Raw genomic sequence first — 25,114 nt, forward strand, 5'->3', positions numbered from 1 at the left:
ACTGGGAATGGGCGAATCAGACAATTTTGGGTTTTCTCAGTTTCTCATTTTTACAATCTTACGTTTGGTTCCCCATTTTCCCCGCATCAGTTTGTGCTTTTAAACATTTGTGCATTAAAATTAATAAGCATTTTAGTGTGAGTTTCTCCTGACAGACACACCTTTGTAGACAGTTCTGCTGACACAAACATTTTTTGCAACATGTAAGCACTCTGGCTGCCGCATTTTGCACTACAGTAGTTGCAGTTTGCGGACCTTCTTCAAGGGCAGCCCCACATTACAGTAGTCTAGCTTGGAGGCTACCAAGGTGTGGGGACCATAGCCAGGTCACCTCTGTATACAAAGGCTGTAGTTCGTGCACCAGCCAAACCCAAGCACAGGCACTTTTAGCCACCAAGGCTAAATGGGCCTCAAGTGACAGTGGCTAATCGTTCAAGCAGTACATACCCAAACTACACACCCATTCCTTCATAGGGAGTGCAAAGGGAATTCCCCATTATATTCAGACCCTGGGAACCCAGGCTTCCTCAACCTCGGCCCTCCAGATGTTTTTGGCCTACAACTCCCATGATCCCTAGCTAGCAGGACCTGTGGTCAGGGACGATGGGAATTGTAGTCTCAAAACATCTGGCGGGCCGAGGTTGAGGAAGCCTGATTTAAAGTACAGTCATGTTACGTCTGCTTCCGGTTGCGTGTTTTTGTATTGCGTCCCGCAGCAACCCGGAAGTACCGGAATAGGTTACTTCTGGGTTTCGCCGCATGCACAAAAGCGCTAAATCGCGCTTTGCATGTGCACAGAAGTGCCAAATCGTGCCGCACGCCTGCGGAGACGCAGCGCTTCAAGTTGCAGGCTTTTCACGTTACGGACGGGCCTCTGGAACGGATCCCGTCCATAACACGGGTATCACTGGTTAGTGAACAAACCAGGACCACAAGCCATTGTTTGAACAAAAAATCATTTTAAAACAACCATGGTTCCTCCAGGTTTGGACACAGTGAGGAGCTTTGGGTTCACTTCAATCTAGAAGCCAGATCTTACAAACCTTTACTGCAGCACAGCTGCAAATAGCAAGGGTCTGGGAAGGCTCACTGCTATCCATGCATGTAACACTAAACAGTGGTTTAGTGTTGTATGCTAAAAGGTTCTATAGGCGTGCAGAGCGGCAGATTCTAAGCTGTCAGGAACATCATTTAGAGAAGGGAAATGGCTGTGTTGCACTCAGTATTTTTTAATAAAAAGGAATAAAAGGCCGTAGGTATGCAATCAATACTTAACAAACTTCTGTGAAATTCCCACCTTTCTTAAGAATATGTTTCAGGAGATTAGAGGACAACACAGTTTTTCATGGCTTTCTTTCTCGCTGCTCTGCTGAGCTGCCCACCTGCGAAAGAGCATTTATTCTTTCCTAACCAGCTTCTAAATGTGGTGCCTAGTTGCCCTGTATGAAAAAACTGTTGCTTGCACAGCTGACCAGGAAAATGAACAGGATGTGATAGTTGAATGACCTGTTTTCTAAAGACATTTCACTGTTGGCAGATTAAATAATTCACATACTGCTGGGCTTTTAAGTATTACTACCTTTTAAAATATGTTGGCTTCCTTTTTCAGGTGCAAATATTGCAGGTGTTTAAGAAATTTGAGAAAGCATAGCTCCAATGCTAGAACTCTGACGTTACATAGTCTTTAAGAAGCGTTTTTATTTGTAGTGTCTATTTGTGTGCAGTGAACCATTTTGGGCGTTTGTGGTTGGAGGGGAGGATATTGCTTGGAATATAGAGCACCGAGGTAAACTGTGGGGGTGAGTTGAAGGGAGCGTGGAATGACTTTTGGGAGAGGACATTTGCTGGGCGCAAGTGGGTCTCGGAGGTTACTAGCTCAACTTGCATTCATGCCAAACTTCTGTTTACTATGGACTTATTTCTGCTGTTCCTCAAATACTCATGCTAACTCATGCTGAAAACTTTTGATCACCTACCTTCATAGCTGAATCCGCACAGTGCTGTTAGCACAATAAAGCTGTTATGGTAGGTTTTAGTATTAATGGGGGTTCAGCCCCTTGGGGATGAAACGACCCAGTGCTCATGTTTAGATCCTTCTTAAAACTGCTTGTTTAGCATTAAGACTGAGAGCAGTGCTGTGGTGGAGCAACCGCCGTATCCAAAGCTTTGCCACCTACCTGCATCCAGAGCAGGAAAGGCAGCGAGGGCAGGGGGCAGCTTTGTTTATTTTTCCTCATTTGCCCCCTCCCCCAACTCCAGCTTGGCAGTGGCAGCACTGGTGGGGCATCCAGGGACATACTGGGATCAAATCGAATGCTGGGATGGCTTTCATAATTCCACGACTGTCCCTGGAAGACAGGGGCATTTGGAGAGTATGCCACTACAGTAGTGCCTCGGGTTACATACGCTTCAGGTTACATATGCTTCAGGTTACAGACTCCGCTAACCCAGAAATAGTACCTCGGGTTAAGAACTTTGCTTTAGGATGAGAACAGAAATCGTGCTCCGGCAGCAACAGGAGGCCCCATTAGCTAAAGTGGTGCTTCAGGTTAAGAACAGTTTCAGGTTAAGAACGGACCTCCGGAACGAATTAAGTAATTAACCCGAGGTACCACTGTATATATTGGGACGCGGGTGGCGCTGTGGGTTAAACCACAGAGCCTAGGACTTGCAGATCAGAAGGTCAGCGGTTCGAATCCCCGCGATGGGGTGAGCTCCCGTTGCTCGGTCCCTGCTCCTGCCCACCTAGCAGTTCGAAAGCACGTCAAAGTGCAAGTAGATAAATAGGTACTGCTCTGGCGGGAAGGTAAACTGTGTTTCCGTGCACTGCTCTGGTTCGCCAGAAGTGGCTTAGTCATGCTGGCCACATGACCCGGAAGCTGTATGCCTGCTCCCTCGGCCGATAAAGCGAGATGAGCGCCGCAACCCCAGAGTTGGTCACGGCTGGACCTAATGGTCAGGGGTCCCTTTACCTTTACTTGAACATTTGTGTGAGTTCAGACTTCTCTGTAGCAACCTTCTCTTTACCACTGTATATCTAAAACACCACATTTCCCCCTATGAACTTGTCCAGACCTTGGATATCATCTGAGACCCTTCCTTCTCTGTATGCCCCTTCCAAGGGACGTTTGGAGAGTGCCAACAAGAGAGCAGGCATGATATATTATGGGGTCGAGGTGGCACTGTGGTCTAAACCACAGAGCCTAGGACTTGCCGATCAGAAGGTCGGTGGTTTGAATCCCCGTGACGGGGTGAGCTCCCGTTGCTCTGTCCCAGTTCCTGCCCACCTAGCAGTTCGAAAGCACTTCAAAGTGCAAGTAGATAAATAAGTACCACTCTGGCGGGAAGGTAAATGGCGTTTCCGTGTGCTGCTTTGATTTGCCAGAAGCAGCTTAGTCATGACCTGGAAGCTGTACACCGGCTCCCTCAGTCAGTAAAGCGAGATGAGCGCCACAACCTCAGAGTCGTCCGCGACTGGACCTAACGGCCAGGGGTCCCTTTACCTTTACCTAATGATATATTACTGTACTGTTAAATCTGTTTTTAATAATATTTATGTGATTTTATTACTGTGGCTTTTTTATTTGGTTGTGAATTGCTTCAGGGCTTTTTCTGTGGGAAGCTAAACTTGATAAACCTTACCTTATCTTGGGCTCTTTCCCTGTATCAGAATCCCATCTAGCATTTCTCTGAGCATCATGAATTCCAGATATTCATTCTCTCTCTCTCTCTCTCTCTCTCTCTCTCTCTCACACACACACACACACAACCTGCTCCCCCAAAGTTTGTGCATGAAGACCTAAGATGACTTCAGTGCCACAAGCTTATGGTTCTGTTTATTACATTGTAATGAAAACACCTAGCCAACAGAAAAAGAGAAGAGAATTCTGTCTCCTGAGAAGATTGCTTCTGGTAGCTTTCCCCCCATGCGCCATTACAATTTTATTACCTCCGTCTGTTTATATGCAGTGTTTTGGGAAGAAGACTATTCCTTTCCACACCATATGTTGGTGGCGGACTATGTGTGTTACATAATCTGTGCAAAATTCAATCCATTTTTTTTCTTAAGCAGAGGGAACAGCAAGATGAATGAGCTGTCAGGGACAAAAGTAATAAAGTTGTTCAGAACATGTCTTGAATTGGATTACAATTCCGAAAGGACCATAGGGACTCCACTAGCAAAGGATGTGGTGATCCTGGGTGGGGAGAGGCAGGGTTTCACTGGGGCCTCACAGGCTTGTAATTAGTTTCAGGCTTAGCAGAGGAAGTCAGTTGATTAAAACTAACTAGGCACAAAAGCCGTAGGTGCAAATATCTGGCTGAGGGTACTTCATGCAAGGCAAGGATGTCAGAATTTACTGTCTGAATAGGTAATGTGATGAAGCCTCCAGCAGCTCAACCTCTTTATTTGAAGTGCAAGCTGAGATTAGCATAACTTGTTTCTGCAGAACCAGAAATCAGAACATTGGTTTTCAGATGGGAATAAACCCAATCTTTCAGTGGGCAGAATTTGCTCAGTGACCTTTCCCACAATCTGTCTAGAATGTTTGAGTGGACTCGCCTTTCTTTGTCAAGAGGGAGATTGTCAAGTCTTCTGGTTATTTAAAAATCGTAAGCGCCTTGTGTGATGTCAGAAGCCCCATCATCTGTTCTGTGATCACTTTAAATTCCTTTCCGGGACACAAGACTGTTCTGAATGTTTCAACTTCAGCTTGAGGGGCATGGAAAAGAGTTGAATAATTAGATATTTGCACAAAGCCAGTGTGGCTTGTGAACCCGGTCAGTGTATTCAGCTATTCGAGAGTCTGGTTCTGTGGTAGACAATAATAAATAACTCTGGTGCTGAATTATGACAGTTATGTGGCCCAAATAAAGGCTACTGAAAAACAAAGGGGTAGAATCTGCTCAGGGGAAATGCAAGAAGTGGGGGTGGGGTGGGGGTGGGGCTAAGGAGACAAAAACTTAATAATCGCCCAATGAGAACTGAGCATGTTCAATGGCTACAAAATGCTGAGTTTGACAGGTATGGATAGAAAATGGAAGATGGTAGAATGGAATGTCTTGAAAGAAGGCATGGCTGGCTGCAGCACTGAACAAGAGTCTGCCACGTTTTGTTGGTCAGGTACCACTTGTCCAGGCATAGGCAAACTCAGCCCTCCAGATGTTTTCGGACTACAACTCCCATGATCCCTAGCTAACAGGACCAGTGGTCAGAGATGATGGGAGTTGTAGCCTATGCCTGCACTTGTCTGTTACAAACACACACACCTGAAACAGGGTATGAAGGCAACAGCCCTTCTCTGTTGCTTGTCCATAGGTCCTGATGTTCTTGGACAGGGGTCAGCAAACTTTTTCAGCAGGGGGCTGATCCACTGTCCCTCAGACCTTGGGGGGGGGCAGGACTATATGGGGAGGGGGGGTGAATGAACGAATTCCTATGCCCCACAAATAACCCAGAGATGCATTTTAAATAAAAGGGCACATGCTACTCATGTAAAAACATGCTGATTGCAGGACCGTCTGCGGGCCAGATTTAGAAGGCGATTGGCCCAGATCCAGCCCCCGGGCCTTAGTTTGCCTACCCATGTTCTTGGAGATATACTGAACATGAAGGTTCCATTTAGGTAGCGTGGACAAATATATAACCCCTGAAAGTGTTGTTCACCTTGATTGTCTAATCCTTAAAAATAAAATCATGTAAGCCACTTGCCATTGCTACATCTTGTAGCAGTGAACCCCCTATATTCAGGGCCTAAGTATGCACACTGGACTTCTCCCTTTTGCAAACCGCTTTCAGACATCAAAAACCAGCAAGGGAGTTGTTGGATGATTTCTACTCGATGCGTTATCTGCAAAGAAAGAGATCAGATACAAAGGAGTATTAATCTCAAAAGGGCAATTCACTGGGCAGTCTTTCCCTTCCATCAGCAGAGGTTGGGCAGTGTGACTCTTCTCCCCCACTGCTTAAAACTGCCTGGGCTTCCTGCGTTTGATAGACTGCTCTGTTCCCTTTCCAAGAGCATGAGTGCGGATAAAAGTGTGTTAGAAAACAAACGATGAGATCGATCAGATTCCTTTTGCAATTTTCTATCTGAGCTGTGATTGGTGAACCAAAGAGGACGGCCATTTGGGAAGAAATTCTCTCCTTGTGGCCACATTTGAGGGAAGCATAATGTGGGCTCCCCTTTAGCCAGGCTCCAAAACCAGCATTAAACCTTCAGGTACTGGTTAAAAGGTACCCTAGTTAGCCTACACTGTGATTAATGTTGGTGCCAACATTATTTTTATGCATTCATTCATTTTGGTATCTGTCGCACAATTACAGCCCAAAGGCATACTCAAGGCAGCTTTCAGATTAAACACAGTATAATAACCAAAACATCCCCCTCCCAAGCTGAAATACAGCTCTGACAACAGCCGCAAGAAATCCGCTGCAGCAATAAAACAGTGTAATGAAACTCATGAGGAACAGTGAATAAAATCTTATTGTCTTAAGAGCTCTAATTGAAAAAATGCTGATGGGCGTGGTAGGGGAGAGTCTTAAAAGTTTGGTTCTAATACATACTCCCTGGCTTATGGTTCAATAAAGGAAGGCACAGTGTAGAAAGCGTAGCTGGATAATTTCTAAGCTTCGGCTAAGTGGGAAAGAGGGTTAAACTTGCTGTAGAACTCAGGATGCTTCCAGTTTTTGTGTCTCTGGTTTTTCTTGTTGTCTTCATTCCGATCTTTCCCCCTCTCTTTCTGTCCCTGTTCTGCAGGTTCATCAAGGTCAGCACTATGACTGATGGGGACTATGACTATCTGATCAAACTCCTTGCCCTCGGGGATTCTGGGGTAGGGAAGACCACGTTCCTGTACAGATACACCGACAACAAGTTCAACCCCAAATTCATCACCACAGTAGGAATTGACTTCCGGGAAAAGCGGGTGGTGAGTCTCTTTTCTATATAAGGTTAAAAAGATAAGTTTTCTTCTTCTGGAAGTCCCATTAAGATATGAAACATTCCCAATATTTCAACGCAACCTGGCTATCCTTAGCATTGCAACAATTATTCTCCTTCAGGCACTGTTGTCAGCCTTTGTTGCACTCATCTGAATGACATGGAACTTTGTCCAAACCTTCATCCACTCAGAGTCTGCATTCATGTATTGTTTCATTTTAACTTTATACATACTTTTGACTACTGTTCTGCCAGAACTGTGTGTACAGTCGTACCTCGGCTCCCAAACTCCTTGCAAGTCAAACGTTCCGGCTCCCGAACGATCGAAAACTGGAAGTGAGTGTTCCGGTTTTTGAATGTTCTTTTGGAAGCCGAACATCCAACGGGGCTTCCATGGCATCCAATTGGCTGCAGGAGCTTCCTGCAGCCAATCAGAAGCCGCGCTTTGGTTTCCAAACATTTCAGAAGTTGAACGGACTTCCAGAACAGACTCCTTTTGACTTCCGAATTACAACTGTGCTTTGATCTTTGAAGTAACCAGATGTTCTCAGTGCAGACTTGCTAACAGCCATAAGAGCAAAATGTGAACTAGCTTTGCGTTACAAAACTTTTTAACGGTATAGGAACTTTGTTTGGCATATGGAAACCCTACGCAGCTCCAGAAACCCTTCTGCCATTCTTCTGCTGGCTTGTTGAGCTGTCAGAGGTGGTACTTTGGGGTCAGAACGAAGAGAAACTTCTTTTGACTGTGTGGGATTTTATAGCACAAACCACACATGAGATTGCTATTCTAGGAAGCGTCCATGTGCTTGCCACCATTCCACTGCCTTATCCAAACAGATTTTCCCAGTGTATGAACAGTGCAATTCAACTCAGAAGTAAAGCCCATTGGGTTCAATGCAACATACTCACAGGTAGGGATGGGGGCAGAATTCAGTGCAATGCACATATCAAATTTACATTTTCCGAAACATTACAAGAACTGAAACAACTGTCCTTCAAATTTTGTACTTACCCAGTTTTGTGATCCAGTTCTCCATTCAAACAATGCTTACAAAAAATTATTTATTAGGTAAAAGTGTGCATAAAAATGAAGTACAGAAGTACACTGTATTAGTGTGTACATTAGTCAAAAAATGCATACATGAATGTGTAATAAGCTTACAGTAAAATGCTGAAGAATTTTGGCGAGGTTTAGTTTTTAAAAAGTTTACAAATTGCTGCAGCATTGTGGAGAACTGAATATAGGATTGGCAAATTAAGAAACCAAGAGGACCAAAATTAAAAGATCTTCCATCCCTCTTTACAGGTAACTGGTTATAGGACTGCAGTCTAAATATCTAATCCTGCCTTTCCCAACCTGGTGCCCTACAGATGTTACAGAACACAACTTGTCAGCTTCTCTGTAGGGCCCATGGTTGATAAAGGCTGGTTTAATCAACAAAAGCCAGCATTCTTGCTTACAAGCTGTAATAAGAAAAAAGCCTTTGCCACAGGATTATTTTTTTTGTCGTCCACAAAAAAGAGGCCTTTTTGTGAATGTTTTCTTTTATATGTGCAATTTTGCACAGATACATACTATTTTTTTGTAATATATCAGTGTAACCATTTTCAAGGTCAAGGCAATATATTGCTGACTCACCGTGCATTAAGTCTTTTCTTGCCTCATTATATCCTGTTAGTTTTGTGGGAAACTGAGGCTGTGTACACACTCTTATTTACTCTGCATCCAGTGTGCTCCTTAAGCCACAATCCATTTGTAGGCTGCATCTATCCGTCATTTCTTATGAAATACTGTGTTTTGATACATTTGCCCCCAAAGCAGCTTTCATCTGAGTTGTGAAAAAGGATGACCTTGCTGCATTTTAACCTGGTAATGTGCGCACAGCCTCATTTATAACTTCTAGTTACTGTGGCACATAACATTCCTTTTTCTAAACAACCACTTCATGTTCTCTGGTATCCAAACAGCTGTTCAGCTACACTTCCACATCTGTGTTGGGGCTTCCAACTTCATGCCCCTGGACTGCTAGTCCCTATCCTGTGCCAGAAGATGCTCCTGAATTTCTCCCAGGATTCAGGAGCAGCTTGTTCAGCACGTGATGGATTTACTCTGAGAAGGCAGCGACACTCAGAGCCCCTGCTACAGATATGGAGCTCAGAACACAACTCTTTGGATCTGGCCTGGGGGTTGGTAGATTTTTTGAAAGGATATGGGACAGTACACCATTCTACCTCCATCTCTGTGCTCCAAGACGTTGATGTTGATGTTGCTAGCCTTCTTGTCGCATTTGTAGAGGTGGTGTGCCAACTGGCCTGGTGCCTGAAGCCAGCTCCCTATAGAGCACATCCTTCGGGATCTTCTCATCTTCCATTCTGTGGGCATGACCAAGGCATCTCTTGGTGACAAAAACAACCACTACATGACCACTCCAGTGTTTGATGACTTCTCCCCCCTATCCATCTGTATTCTCCATCCTGCCATTCAGCCATGTTGTTCTCAGCCTTAATGGAAGGCGTATCAAGTCACCACTCTGCCTCAATAAACATCTAAGCTTTGTTTGGTGTGTTCCAGGTATACAACAGCCGGGGGTCAAATGGCTCTCCTGGGAAAGCCTTTAAGGTCCATCTTCAGCTCTGGGACACAGCCGGGCAAGAAAGGTAATGCATAAGAACATCGTCTCTGAAGCAGAAATCACTGGAAGAGCAAATGAAAGGTTCTCCATTCGATCCTGCTAGGCCATTTCAGATTAGGCAGGTTAGGTGTTATTAGGGAGACTGGAGAAAGAGCAAATTGTTCACCTGATGGAGCACATGTGGGTGTGTTACTTTCACCAAGAGGACTGGCGTCAGCATGGCGCATTTCCCCCTCCTGACCATACCATGACGCGCAACTCAGCGTACAGCAGCCCCTACTCCATTTCTTTTTGCTGAGGAAATTGAATTGCAAATGGGAGATACACTGAGCTTTTCCAGGCACAGAATCCTCACTCCCTGACAGACTTATGCGCTCCTTTCTCGATATTTAATTACACACACGCTTACAAGTCCCCCCTCCTTTTTTAAGCGGCCACTGCCTTGTTCCTATATTAAAGTTAGGCACATTGTGCCATTGATTCCAGTCAGAACTTTGCCCAGGAAATGTGCTTGAGGCCATGGCACATGTGACTCCAGCAAGGGTTTTGCTGCAGCCACTGTTGCATCCTCTTGTATTGCTTTTCTAGCACACCTCAGTCAGCAGTGATCTGGCAAGTTGTCCTCGCGTGTGCAACATCTAAAGTGCAAGGGCTGCTTTACATCTGAGGTATCCTCTTATCAAGGAGAAATTGTAACATGGGGGCATTTTTGCCATGGTTACATGGGCTGAGAGCTGCTGTGCCCATCTGGGAAGCATCTTCATGAATGTGCCCAATAGGTTCGCAGTCACAAATCAAAATGTGAATTATATAAGACTGCCACTGTTTTGTGTAGCCTCTTGCAGAGGAGTGTAAGCAACAAAGGCCAGGAGGCAAGGGTAACCGTTAAAGAGGTGGGAGGAAAGAAGGATGCAGCAAGCATACAATGTGGGGGTTTATATGAATAGCTATGCATGATTAGTGGGACGCGGGTGGCGCTGTGGGTTAAACCACAGAGCCTAGGACTTGCCAATCAGAAGGTCGGCAGTTTGAATCGCCGCGATGGGGTGAGCTCCCGTTGCTCGGTCCCTGCTCCTGCCAACCTAGCAGTTCGAAAGCACGTCAAAGTGCAAGTAGATAAATAGGTCCCGCTCCGGCAGGAAGGTAAACGGCGTTTCCGTGCACTGCTCTGGTTCGCCAGAAGCGGCTTAGTCATGCTGGCCACATGACCCGGAAGCTGTACGCCGGCTCCCTTGGCCAATAAAGCGAGATGAGCGCCGCAACCCCAGAGTCGGCCATGACTGGACCTAATGGTTAGTGGTCCCTTTACCTTTACCTTTATGCATGTTTATGTATAGAATTTGTTTTTTAAAAAATAACTCTCAGTTTAACATGTGGCTTTCCATGTTCACCCTAGCTCCAAAATGCCAGGAAATTGCAACTGTTAAAGGCCAAATCCTTAACAGATCCATTATTTAGACAATGTGGTATCCTACCCTGTGGGTACCTTGGGGCTGGATCACTGCCCCTCTTTTGTAAACCGCGCTGAAGTTTTATTAGCAATCCTGTGGTATGTAAATCTCCCAAGTCCGAGATTCGTCTGCTCTCTGTCAGAGTCTGTGCAACTGATGCTGTCATGCTGCTGAAGCTACCGTTCCACATTATGTGTCTGTGACTGGCAACCAATAAAATGTACATAGAACGACAGAGTTGGAAGGGACCTTTTAAGATGGTGGCCATTTGCATCATCTTGCAAGCAACAGTAATGTTTTCCTTCAGAGCCTATTATTTTATTCATATGCTTATTTTAATCCAATTAACTGACTAAATGACTGAAGATATAGCTAATGCCTTGGTCCCACAAGATGCAATGATGGCTCAACTTGGATGGCTGAAAAGGGGATTAGACAAATCCATGGCAGGTGGGAATAGCAATAGATACGAGCTGGAGGTGGTGTGTTTTCAATTCCAGTTGCTGGGAATTGCAAGTGGGGAGAGGGCTGTTGCACCCGGGTCCTGTTTTCAGGCTTCCCGTAGGCACCTGGTTAGCCCATATGAGAAGAGGCCTAGATGGGCCTTTGGATCAGAATCCAGCAGGGCATTTCTCATATGTTATTATATATTTAACTGGGTGACAGTCCCATTAACAATAAATATGGGCAACTGGATGCAGTGGTACCTTGGTTCTCGAACTTAATCCGTTCCGGGAGTCCGTTCGACTCCCGAAACCATTCAAAAGCCAAGGCGCAGTTGTCGATTGGCTGCAGGAGCTTCCTGCACTCAAGTGGAAGCCTCGTTGGATGTTCAGCTTCTGAAAAACGTTTGCAAACCGGAACACGTACCTCCGCGTTTGCGGCGTTCGGGAGCCGATCTGTTCGGCAACTAAGCTGTTCGAGAACCAAGGTATGGCTGTATTACCAGGGCTGTGGGGATTCTGTTGCGCTCTGGAATGTTGCATCATTCTCAGCTCTCGCTTAAATGAACTAACATCCTGCTTAGCTAATCATTATGGCTAGAGTTGTGCTTGAAGGGTGTATGAGTAATACCGTTTGAAATCTCAGAAGCCAGGGTGGGCTCATTTGCCCATCCCCTTGATAGCAAAATTGGACTCAATTGTACAAAACAAGCAAATGTGCAAAAATTGTCGTTATTTTGCATGAGCCATACAGGCTGGTTGCAGAGTTTTTGACATTTTTACACTCACGTCCATAACTGAACAAATCGTAAACCACAAGAGGGCTTCTCGGCTTTTATGGTACCATTGGAATAACAGTGAATTGGTGCATATATTTCCTGTAAAAAGGAGAATGTTAAAAGTTTTCCACTGTGATTTATCTTTGCTTTCAACATCATTAAACCATGCAGTAGAGAAATGTTTACCTACTATGGGTTTTTTTCTTTCTTCCTGAGCTAAGTCAGCTTGTTGATCCTTTCCCTTTCTTTCTTTTGGCAGATTCAGAAGTCTCACGACAGCATTTTTCAGAGATGCCATGGGCTTCTTGTTAATGTTTGATCTCACCAGTCAACAGAGCTTCTTAAATGTCAGAAACTGGATGAGTAAGTGGCGGGAGCAGCTGCCTCTCGTGCCCTCAAGTGCTTTTGGATTAGGCTATATTGCATCTGCCATTCTTCATACAAGGACTACTGCTGTATAAGACAGAATCTCTGTCCATGCTTGGAATTTTTTATTTTTTTAAAAGTGCACTCGGAAAACCCATACTCCACCCTAACCTTTAAAAAGTGAGGAGAGCAAGAGAGCATGGAGCAACCTTCTCCAATCTGCTGGCCCATAGGTATTTGGACTACAACTCCCATCAGCAGCAATGCTTGCGGTTGATGGGAATTATAGTCCAGCAACACCTGAATGACAACAAGTTGAAGAAGGTTGGCATATTGGGAGTTGCATGTATTGGGCCCCCAGGCCCCTTGAAAGCAATGTTGGGCCCTCATTGAAACCAGGAAACATGGTTATGGGCCCAGGGATCAAGGCCACAGACCTAGTGCCAGCAGAGGAAGGACCGGGGGCTGTTTTTGTCCTGGTTGGAGTCTCCTGGAAGCAGCAGAGTGGCGCGGCGGAAGTGTGCTGGGCCCATAACCATGTTAGGATTGTCCTACTCCCATGTAGGACCCTGGCAGAGACACATGCCCAACTGGCATGTTCTCTCCCTCCTGGTCAATCATTCGGGAGCTTCAAAAGCTTTCTTCAGCCCGAACATCACAGCGACTGATACCAAGAAGCATCAGCACACTTAGGGATCCACAGAGTATTCGCAGTTTACGTAACAGAACTCAGTAGCACAGCATTTTGGCTGATCAGCCTTTATTTACATATAATACACTTGGAGCATTCTGCCTTAGCTCCTTCCTCTTTCTCATCAGACAGCAAAGAGAGAGAAAAAACAAAGGGCAATAGTCCCACTTCACGGAACACAGTAACACAAAACATCCTGTCTCCGTCACTTCCCACACTGTGGAATGAAAAGATACACCATCATGTGATAGACAACAATCCCATGACTGCAAACACGGAGCAGGAATCCTAACAATCTGAGCCAGGAGGTCACTGGTTCAAATGTTGCCTTAGCTTCAGACTCACAAGCTAATGCTGTAACATACTCTCTCTGGATAAAGCTTGGCTGAGATCTTCCACATAAAGCTACAACAAGATGGGATGGGGTGAATGAACCAGTTGGGTTCTATAGATAAAAGACTGAACAGGCAGACTTGAAGACTGGGTTTTTTTGGCAATATAACTAAGCATTTGCTCCTTTCTCTTTCATATGTTCATATGTGTGTGCATTGCATGTGTGTGTGTGTGTGTGTGTGAGAGAGAGAGAGAGAGAGAGAGAGAGAGAGAGAGAGAGTGAATCTACTCTTCACTCCCAGCATATGCCAATTGCCGATAGTCTTCTGTTTGAGGGTGGGTGGGTAAGATGGAACTATGAGATAGGACTAATGCGAAGTTGGCTACCCATTTATCACGGCAACCTCATTCACCTTCATGCATAGCTTGTTGGTTTTCTGTAGACATCTGGTTGGCCATTATGGGAAACAGCATGCCGGTTAGATAAGGCAGTCTTCGGTCTGATCCAGCAGGGCTGCTATGTTATTATGAACCCCTATTCTCTAAGCCTCAGCAATCACCATGTCTGTACAGTATCTGACATAATGGGATAATAATATTTGCCTACCTTACCGGACTTTTGGAGGGATTACTGAGATAGTGGGAAGTGCTTTCAACACTTCAAATGCACTACATACGTGCAGGTTATTAATATTCTGTTGCCATTGTAGTGAGGGAAATGAATTCTCTGCTACTTGGCCTTACTAGACAAGTTTTTGTTGTTCCAGTTTTATTATTCATTGAGAGCCAGTGTGGTGTAGTGGTTAAGAGCGGTAGTCTCGTAATCTGGGGAACCGGGTTCGCGTCTCCGCTCCTCCACATGCAGCTGCTGGGTGACCTTGGGCCAGTCACACTTCTTTGAAGTCTCTCAGCCCCACTCACCTCACAGAGTGTTTGTTGTGGGGGAGGAAGGGAAAGGAGAATGTTAGCCGCTTTGAGACTCCTTAAAGGGAGTGAAAGGCGGGATATCAAATCCAAACTCTTCTTCTTCTTCTATTGAAAGGGCTGTTGTACCCTAGGGCAACAAAAATTCCTAAGCCTCCAATTTCTGTTGTGCATAATTCTTACCTTGACATGAAAACAAGTCCTCTTGGTACTGATACTGAAACAGTTGTTTTTACGCTTATCTTTCTTCCAGATAGCTTTTTCAACATCCCTTACCCAGGCTTCTTTGTTTTGTTTAGGCCAACTGCAAGCAAACGCATATTGTGAGAACCCGGACATTGTATTAATTGGGAATAAAGCTGACCTGTCAGATCAGAGAGAGGTCAATGAGAGACAAGCGAAAGATCTAGCAGACAAATACGGGTAAGCCCAGTCAGTTACAGGAATCTTAACATGAATGAAAAGCTTTAAGCCTCCTTAAAGCTCTCCTATGAAAGGTAATTAAGTGTATACTTCAACTTTCTAACTAGCATCCATGGTCATGCCCTAAGGTTTCACATACATTTTTCTCTCCTGGGAAGCACAGCACTGCTAATCTGTACTTTTTTAAAAAAAAAAATGATGTTAAGTTGGTTAGTATTTGGAATTTTAATGAAGGTGCAACATGTTATCTCTTTTATACCTTGTACTCCTGCATAATCTGGTGGGACTGAGTCTTTGTTTTATCTGGTACTCCAAGAGTCTCCAATGATAGTTTTTAAAAAGTTTCGATTTCCACTCCTGTTATGTAGGGGGAAGAGCAGGGCAAAGTCAAAGCAGGCCTTTTTAGCATGCCTAGGGAATGATCTGAAGGTCTATGATGTGGTTCTGTTGATGTAATAGCAATCTTCTATTGAGGGAAGGCCACCTGGGATCTGTGGATAGGTTGTCCCTCGAAGGTAGAGCTGGGTAGACATTTTCGTTAATGACCCCATTTTTAAAATGTCCCATCTGACTAAGATTTTTTCGTGTGTTTCCTCTGTTAGCATCCCATACTTCGAAACAAGTGCAGCTACCGGCCAGAATGTGGAAAAAGCTGTGGAAACGCTCTTGGACTTGATAATGAAACGTATGGAACAGTGTGTTGACAAGAGTCAAGTCTCAGACACAGCCAATGGAGGAAGTTCAGGGAAGCTGGCATCAGCAAAATCAGAAGAGAAGAAATGTGCATGTTGATTTAGCTCCTCAGACAGAGGGGAATGAACAAGAAATTGTCCTATCTGAAAATAGCAGACCCGACCAACCACCAAATTCAACCCTGGAAGCTCTTGTGGTCCATATGGGGCAGCTGTTGTTGTCTTAAGCAAGGCCGATTAGTTCTGATGCTGAGAGAGTCATGCTTCCATGCTTGCCACAGATGTTATCTGTACAATGTCATCTTCGTAGAAAACCCAAAGGCCCTCGTTCTTCTCAATACAACCAGGCCCGTAAATAGAGGAAAGCCTTGCTTATACTGGGGAGAGAGTTGTTGAAATGTTATATGATAAGACAATGAATCACCCTTGTAGGCCCATGCAATCACTTCTAGTCCTGTTGCCTTCTATTACAATATACATTATGCATTTGCTACAGACGGTTTATAAAAAGCAAATGGATATTAATGTAGCTTATTATAAATGTCTTTGTATTTTTATTTTTTTGTTAATACCAAGCAGTCATTGCTGTTACATTCAGCTGACTGATGTCCCTGATGAGCTCAGAATATTGCATCCTCTTCCAGGATAAAACTGAGGACCTGTGTAACATTGGAACTGATTGCCAAGTGGAATTGGAGGGGTGTGGGCTAAAAGAGGAAGGAGATGTCCAGGAATTCTAGCACAGTGGTGGGAAGGAGCAGGTGCGTACTGCAGTGAAGCTTTTTTTCCTCTAAACCAAAAGGTCCATGCTTCAAACACCAAGGCCAGAATTGTCTCCCAAGAACATGGGCAGCAGAATGACAAACGCTTTCTCTGGTGACTTTGTAATTGCTTTAAAGGAGTCTCTTTCCTCAGGTAAAGAGAAGACAGGTCCATATGAATGCAGTTAGCTTTTCTAATTAATCCTCTTCCCTCAACGCATTAATTTTTTTATTTTTGTTTTACAAGTGGGCCACCTAGTAAATGTAAAACTGTTGAATGTTGATTTGAAGAATGGAGCATCACAAAAGCAAAACCTTGATTAAATATATAATATATGGCTGGCACTTGGAAGCATTTTAAAATTGGCAAGGTAGGCTTAGGAACAGAGCATCAAAAGGTTATTCTGTTACTGTAGCTATGCTGCCAACTGTTGAGTGGTGCCAAATTGTTCTTTAAAGCCAAATGTTGTGGTGGGGCTGTGATGTATTAAAACGTATCTTTTGAAATAAATAAATAAAAATCAGCTGTGTACCATTCCTACATGGTGCCACGTTAGAACAAAGTATATATTGGTAAAGTCCTAGAGCAATATGGCTGCTCCAGCTTTGGCCCTGAAACCAGCAAGATCCCACTGGGAAAACTGGAGAAGAGACTTTAAGCACCTCGTGGTCTTTGCTTTATGGGCCAAACTATTGGCCCATAGTTTTATTTGGGTTTCATGCAGAGGTGATCTTGTGCAAGAGGGTATCTGGGCAGCCCAGTTAATGTACAAAGCTGAAACCGTAACAACATGGAGAGTTGGAAGATGACGTTAAGAAGAAATGATACAGAGGAGTTAGGCTTGCTTGCCGAAAATCATACTTCATAGATGGAGAATTCTGAGGTGCCTGTTCTGAGATCTTCCCCCTCCATCCCTTGCTTATTAAGATGGCTCAGTTGATGAACTCTTGCTGCAGAGCCCCCAAATCCTGAAGCCAGCCCTAGAGGGCAATATGATAGTCTGTAGGAAAGAGCTGTTGCGCTAACAAGTTCCTCAAGGAAGGAGGAAGAGGTGTGTGCTTGGAAACTGCAGCTGCTAGAATGCTGCACACAGGAGAGTCTGCCTAACCTGCAGCAAGCAATTGACAGGATGTCTTTCAGAAAGAAAGAAAAACCCCAGTGGTATTTTTAACTGGTAGAACAGTTCATGAAACCTTGGTAGCTATGCTTTTGGAATTTTATATTTTTGCATGCTATTTTTTGGTGAAACAAAGGTGAAACAACATACCACACGCCCGGTGCATGGGCTGTTAACAGTTCAGTGCAAGAGCAGATTTTCCTCCCTTTCCATCTCATAACCAACTTTTTTTCCTTCTGAGAACCATTAGCGAGATTTCTTTTAGGAGCCTCTTTTAGGAAGCCCAGCTTTCCTCCTTTTTTTTTCATGCTGCATTTACTGTAAACTCCCTGTAAAATTTGGAGATGTCTTATTCAAGAGGAACCCCTCTGTACTTTGAATAGCTGCATGTTGGGGGGATTTTGGCAAGCATGGTTTCCTATTAAGGACTAGGGTCCAGGATTCCTATTTTTCCTCTTATAGTAGGGTGGAGAACCTGTAGACCTCCACATATGATAGCTGGAGATCCATGGGTTCCCCATTTCTGGACATCAGGGTACTAAAAATTGCCGAATCCCAAGTGAAGTCTTGTGTTTGGCATAATAAGAATCTATATGAGGTTTTCAGCAGCGTCTGTGCTGATTTCATTCCATAGCACATCACTCATCTTTGGTGGCACCTTCCTGGTGATCCCATCTCCACCTCCACCTCTCATCAGAGCTGGAAATGAGGAGGAGCAGGAAGTGTCAGAATGACACCAGGTACCTTTATGTAGGAAACCTATCTTGCCCTCGCAGTTCTTACATTAGCTGCTTGACAAAATGAGCCTACGTACAACAGAATACTTAAAACAGGCCATCTGTGGTTCATTGATCAACAATTGCCAGGGGCATAGAAAGGTTGGTATGAAAATAAAGAGGTAATTCCAGGCTTACTTCTCCCCCTTTTAAAAATGTTGAATAAAACAATGGAGACTCTTGGAATGTGTGCTGTGAAATGTAGCTTCATTTTGTGTGTGCTGGCGTGGGAGACATCACTTTTCACTGTCCCCTGTAGCATCCAACAGGAACGCTACAACTCCTCAGGCGCTTTTGAGGTGCTTTCTTTGAGTGCTTTCAAATAATCAGCTGAAGCATTCCCCAATCACCTCTGCAATATGGCTCCACAAGCTTGATGAGTTGTTCATACTTAATAGATGAGGAGAGAATTAACTCTGCCCTGGTGTCCCAGGAATATCCATTTGCCAACTGTAACAGCATGGAGGAGTTTATCAATGTGGCTCTGTGTGATGGTCCTTTAAGGATAAGTCCTTGGAGGAGGGGAAGTGTATCCAATTGGATTCATGTGAGAAAATGGAGTGTTATGGAGTAGTAACAGACATGTGGTGCACCTAAAAATGGGTATTCAATCAATACTTTCTGGGGAAAGCCCATTCTCTCCAAATGTGTGTTTGTAAATTTGTCTTAAGGCCCTTGTCTTAGATCTACCAACACACTGACTGCTAAATTCACACCAATACTTAAAGCTGGTGTGGTATTGCTAAAGCAGAGATAAGGAACCTCTGGATGTTGTGGGTATATACCTCTCCCCCACTGCCACCAGCATGACCATTAGTCTGGGATAATGGGAGTTGGACTCTCACCAACATCTGGATGGGGCAGGTTCCCTGCATATGCACCAGAGCTGTCATCTGAAGTCTCCTTTTCCTAGAAAGCAAATGGTAGTCTGCTGTGACACTGAATGAAAAGAAGAACCCAGTTTTTTTCTTGGTAACCTCCTCATGACTCCGCATTAGGAACGCTACTTTTGTGGGCCAGATGTGGAACCTTCTGGCGCTTTTTTCAGGAGTGTGAGTCTTGCATGGTTCTGTCTGCCTCCCCTTAGACATTTTTTTCTTTATCTCATTCCAGCACTTATGTTGGGAAATGTCAAGCCAGGTAAAACATAATATTGAGCCAAGCTGTGTGTACAACAGTTATAGAAGCGAAGTAAGATAAGCCAAGCTTTCACAGGAAGGGACAAAAATGGGTGGGAGTTGGGTAGGGCTCTGCTATCATGTTGCAAGCGAGTGTGTGTGTGCTCTGCAAGAAACACATTGTAATTTTGACTCTGCTGTACTACGACCTGCCTTCTCATTTCATATCATCCATATAAGACAAGGCCTGTACTTGGGTGGGCAGATTAGGTAGTCCCAAGTAGTACAGACATTCTTGCACTTTAAAAACAAAATAAAACCGAAACATTCCTCTCTCCACTTGTTCAGAGAAACGCAAGTTGCATCACTTATGTTCTACCCTTATTTTCAGAACACCAATTTACATAGATTCTTTATGAAGCATCTCCTATAACTGCCTGTCCTCCCTGCACAATAGGGCTTTCAGTGTAAATAATTCGAGGTACTTTGCCTGAGCATATTTATTGAAATGATCCTTTTCAGATTTTGTATCCTTTGCCTTTCTGACTTAACACTAGCAACCTTCCAATTGATCAATTGCTTTTTTTTTTTAAAAAAAAATGTTTTCTCTGTTAGATTATTCTGAGCATGTTTTACGTTGGTCTATGCGGCAGGTCTGTACATGTTAAAAGATTTACATTCTTGAACGTGGGCGTTTTGTATTGTATGTCTCTCAGTAGACTGCGATGCCAGCATAACAATGTCAGTCATTACTTTGTTGTACCAAAGTACCTGTGGCTTTAAAACTAAATATCTATAAATATATATATATTATATACATACACATTGTCAACTTTTATTAACTAGTGTCTGGGTTTGTACAATATGGTCAAGGAACGTAATCTTGTGGTTTCATATCTGCACTGTCCTTTTGAAAATTAAAATAATATGTTTTTAATCAGTGTTGGGCTGTTGGAACGCAAAATCAGGAAAGAGTGTGTGTGTGTGTGTGAGAGAGAGAGAGAGAGAGAGAGAGAGAGAGAGAGAGAGATCACTATGTTTTACAACAGTGTTGGAGAACCTCAGACCTAGCGCCCAGTGTGGCCCAGCAGGCCTTTGTATCTGGCCCTCAGAACTCTCTTAAGGCCACACCCCTTCTCCCTAGGCCAAACCTCTCACTATCCCTGCCTTACACCTCAAATTATTCTTTTCATGACTGGACTGTGTCCTTGAAATCTAATATGCCTCTTGCATGGCTGGATGAAGAACAGAGATGTGTGAGAGTGTTCAGAATTAGCCTACTGTATGTCCAAAGGTAAAAAATGCATTTGATCCATCAGCATTTGACGCCTGGAAGGCTGGGCAGAAGGCACTGGGACTGTCAGACTGAAAAAGATTAAGACTTCAGGGGTGCATTCCAGTCCAGCAAGTGTGTGGCTGGGGAGAGAGCGTGATCTGGAAAGAAGAGCCAGATAGAGAGGTCTGGAAGGTGGCTTTTGGCTCCCCAATATTTACTTAGGGATTATTCACAATTTAAGGCCCCCTGACTAACATCAGTTCTCTGGGCAGCTTGTGGATCAAAAAATAAAATGCAGTGCTCATCATCAGTTTCCACTGGCATAATAGGACTTGGGTTTCCTCTCTTCCCCCAGTGTGCCTCCCAATCAATCAATAAATCAGTGTTTATTACAGCAAACAGCCAGCATACTAAAACCAGAATTTCTGCATAGTTTGCCTCCCAATCATCTCCAGAAGGTCCCCCAACCTCCCAGGGCACAAGGAGGATGGAGGAGACAAGAGGAAGAGGATATGCCATTGCATGCATCAAAGTCCCTCACATCAGCAGGTCCCCAGCACTGGGTATGGCCCAGTATGTACACATTCAAAACTCAACAGCAGTAGCTATCATATGGTAAGCCTGTGTTGGCTGTACCACTTTAGGTGGAGTCTGATGGTCCATTTAAAAAGTTCCCTGCTGGTAGAAAATTGGCATATCTTCCATTCTCCTCCTCCCCTCCATTTTGCATTTTACCCATGTCTCTATCCCTAGCTAATGGAATGAAATTGCCAAGGGTGGGATCTTCCATAAGAGACGGGATTCCCTTACATCCTCAGGCTGCTGTCTTGAGCATATTTATACTACCTAGATTCGGTTGAATAGAGAAGGATTTGAGGGCATGAATAGCTCATCTCTCATCTTTCAAGGCTTTTGCAAATTCCCAAAATTAGTTTCCAAGCCTGAGTCTGGAGGATTTCCTTGGCATCTTCAGTTCCAGCAGATTTCCCCTCCCCCTTCCTCCAAAAGAACCTTTGCAAACACTTCAAACAAAGCCTAGCCTCTTTAGGGTCTGTGGTTATAACTATTTTAGGGATTTTAAATTGCTGGACTTTGCAGCAAGATTGCTTTAGAGGCACCTGTTCTAAACTTGACTCGTAATGAAGGTTGTTTTTGGTGGGTAGAGGACTTTCAGTAGAAGCATGTGGATGTTTGCCTTCCATACGTTTTCCAAATTCAGCTGTGTTGAATGGCAGGCTACCAGTACTATTTGATGTTCTAATTTGCCAGATTTCTGATTCCTGGGGGCAGCTCAGCAAGCTTCACGCTGGGATTACTCAATAAGTCATGAGCAAGTGTGTAGGGGAGCTGCTTGTAAATCTTTAATAGCAGTAGCAATTCCAAAGTTTCAAATGATTCAAATGCATTTAAAACGGGGAGCATCCAATGTTTCTATTTGCCTCTGAGAAACAGATGGACGTATTTGAAAGTAGGAAGTCAATAATATGGGCCATATGTTGGATTGAGGTAAGGAAGCTTCCCTGTTGGGAAAGGGTTAAATGTCTCCCTCCCTGAGCACAATTGTAGTTCCTGAGCAGATGCTTTAAAATAAAAATGGAAACACCACACCATCTGATTTTGGGGTGCCCCCATGTAAATTTGGCCCTAAACCTGGGATGCTATCGAAATTACTCAAATCCATGATTCAGAAAGTGCAAACTTCTATACTTGCTTCAGTGCTGCTGTTAAATCATATACCTGGACCAAAAAGGGGGGGGGGGTCAGGTTAAAGAACAACAGCTCATCAGACACAGCATGAAGGATGTTTTTGAGAAGATGCACTCCTGTAGGCTTTGCAGTTTGTAATTTCAAATGGAGTCTAATTAATTAAATCACTTCCTCTTGACAAGAGGGCAACACAGCTGGTAAGGAACCAGTGGATGCAATGGAGAAGCATAACCTGGGCAGACCTGCACAACTTGTGATGGCCCCCACTGGCTCTCTAAGACACTAAGAATTTGGGTTGCGTGGTTAATTTGTACATCCCTACCTGTAAGTCTGTGTGTACTTAGAAATCAGTCCCATCAAACTTGGTAGGGCTTTGTTCTTAGTAAAGGAGAGTATAGCACTGAGCTACAATGATTTTCGCACCAGAACTGTATCATAAAAAAAAAAGGTTCGTAGCTCCATCATAGAGTGGACTTGCATGCAAAAAAATTTTTTTAATCCCAGGTCCAGTCCCTGGTGTCCCAAGGTAGGGCTGGCTGGGAAAAGCTCCAGCTTAAATTCCTACAGAGACACTGTTGAAGGAGCCGGGCAAGTTTCTTGTTAATGGCCCTAAGTACGGGTGGCGCTGTGGTCTAAACCACCAAGCCTTGGGCTTGCCAGTCAAAAGGTTGGCAGTTCGAATCCGCGCAACAGAGTGAGCTCCTGTTGCTCAGTCCCAGCTCCTGCCAACCTAGCAGTTCGAAAGCACACCAAAAAGTGCAAGTAGATAAATAGGTACCACTCCGGTGGGAAGGTAAACGACGTTTCCGTGCACTGCTCTGGTTTTGCCAGAAGCAGCTTCATCATGCTGGCTATATGACCCAGAAAAACAGTCTGCAGACAAATGCCAGCTCCTCAGCCAGTAAAGCGAGATGAGCGCCGCAACCACACAGTTGTCTGCAACTGGACTTAACTGTCAGGGGTCCTTTACCTTTACTGGTCATTAGTATAAGAAGGGAAGTTGCTTTGTGCCAGAGGGCAAATGGGTAGGACCCCTTCCGCATCGGGCTGGTAGTGAGAAGGGAAAAGGCCAGAGTTGTGTTTGAAGTGAGCAGAAAACATGCTGCAGGCAGAAGCTGTGAGTCAGAGCCATGCTGGATTCCAACAAGGCTGTGACTATGGGAGAAGCAGGGCCTCACAATTTAAAGCCCCTTTAAAAATAAAATAAAAGCTACAATGGTTGCCAGTTAGTTCTGAGGTTCAAGATGCTCACCTACGTTTAAAGCTCTAAACAACTTAGGGTCCAAATATATGAAACATCTTCTTTCCAATGGACCCTCTTGTGTTAAGATCAGCAGAGGGAGTTCTCTTCACAGTTCCACCTCCCTCAGAAATTCAGAGTGTATCTGTGGTCCAGGAGAGGGCATTCTCTGTGGCAGCCCCTAAGTTGTGGAAGTCCCTCCTTGCAGAATGGCATCTGGCACCTGCACTGAATGCTGAAGATGCACCTTTTTCTCCTGGCACTTGACACTCGGGATGCTTAATTTTAGGATCCACCCTATTTTTGGGATGGCAAGTTGTTTTAAACCCTTTTTGTGGTGCATGTTAAATTGTTGTAACCCACCCTGGTACTTCAAGGTGAAGGGCATGCAATAACCCTCTTCCTCTTCCTAGTGAGGATCAGCTTCATCAGACCTCCGTGCAGCATGAATAATGTTCTGAAATTTATTCTGCATGAGTTAATGAGTCAAGGCAGTGAACATTCATCACTGGTGGGGAATAGCCACAGAGCTACAGTCAATAAATAAATAAATAAGAAGCTGCCCAGTCTCCCCTGAAGCTCCCCCTCCACATCTGACTCCACTTCTTTCATTGGACAGCCATCCTGTGGTTCCATCTGCATTGACATAAGACCAAACATGATGTGATGGGTGGAGGGTGGAGGTTGGGTAGGCTTTTCTCTCTCTCCTATGCATCATATTTTGAAGAGTAATCCATGAAATGAAGTCAACAAAACTGGGATCCTTCTGGTGGATCTGCAAAAAAAATGGCCTGTGTTTCCTGGAGATGCTTCACTTATGGCGTCTGGAAATCATGGTGTATGGTGTACTTCCATCAAGCCTGGTGAAGAAGAAGATTACAGGTGAGCCATACATCCAGCTACAGGTAAAACATAACTTTGTGCAAATGAATCCTGTGCCAGTACTCTGCAGTGAGTCAATAGCTTAAGAATAGCCTTAAGAACTGCCGTCATCATGCTGTATAGAATAGATCAATGGTCCATCTAATTCAATCGACTGCTTACCAAGATGGTCCAGCTTCACCCCCCAGGGAGATTTGCTAGTACAACCCAATTGAACTATCTACCTGCTCCAGCATCTTGTAATAATTTGATAGCTCAGTTGGTTAGAGTGTGGTCCTGATTAACACCAAGGTTGCAGGTCTGATCCCCGTAAGGGACAGCTGCACATTCCTGCATAGCAGAGGGTTGGACTAGATGAGCCTCCGGGTCCCTTCCAACTCTGATTCTGTGATCAGTTGTGAATACTCTCTTTGAAAATGGAAGCTGAATCTAGCTTTTGTGGATAGTAATTATTAGAACTATCTGGAGGAGAGAGAACTTCCCCAACGACATTCATTTTTCAAGGCAAGCCAACCATACCCTGAACGTGACATTCTGAAGGTGAATTTCCGGGCCAG

At 44.3% G+C, this 25,114-nt stretch overlaps 2 protein-coding genes across 3 annotated transcripts in view; one reads left to right on the plus strand and one right to left on the minus strand.

Moving 5' to 3' along the window:
* RAB27B (RAB27B, member RAS oncogene family) overlaps positions 1-20,039 on the plus strand; it is a 112,625-nt gene extending 92,586 nt beyond the window's left edge. For both annotated transcript variants that reach the window (XM_080973681.1, XM_080973682.1), the window contains 5 exons: positions 6,759-6,930; positions 9,517-9,602; positions 12,510-12,613; positions 14,864-14,987; positions 15,590-20,039. In XM_080973681.1, coding sequence (XP_080829807.1) covers positions 6,778-6,930; positions 9,517-9,602; positions 12,510-12,613; positions 14,864-14,987; positions 15,590-15,779 — 657 coding nt within the window. In that variant the 5' untranslated portion in view covers positions 6,759-6,777 and the 3' untranslated portion in view covers positions 15,780-20,039. The remainder of the gene's footprint in view (positions 1-6,758; positions 6,931-9,516; positions 9,603-12,509; positions 12,614-14,863; positions 14,988-15,589) is intronic.
* Positions 20,040-24,125: 4,086 nt separating this feature from the next.
* CCDC68 (coiled-coil domain containing 68) overlaps positions 24,126-25,114 on the minus strand; it is a 28,138-nt gene continuing 27,149 nt past the window's right edge. Inside the window, exon 12 of the mRNA XM_080973633.1 lies at positions 24,126-24,535. Coding sequence (XP_080829759.1) covers positions 24,487-24,535 — 49 coding nt within the window. The 3' untranslated portion in view covers positions 24,126-24,486. The remainder of the gene's footprint in view (positions 24,536-25,114) is intronic.

The sequence above is a fragment of the Podarcis pityusensis genome (assembly GCF_964106645.2).
Source record: "Podarcis pityusensis genome assembly, chromosome: 11".
Classification (NCBI taxonomy): Eukaryota; Metazoa; Chordata; class Lepidosauria; order Squamata; family Lacertidae; genus Podarcis; species Podarcis pityusensis.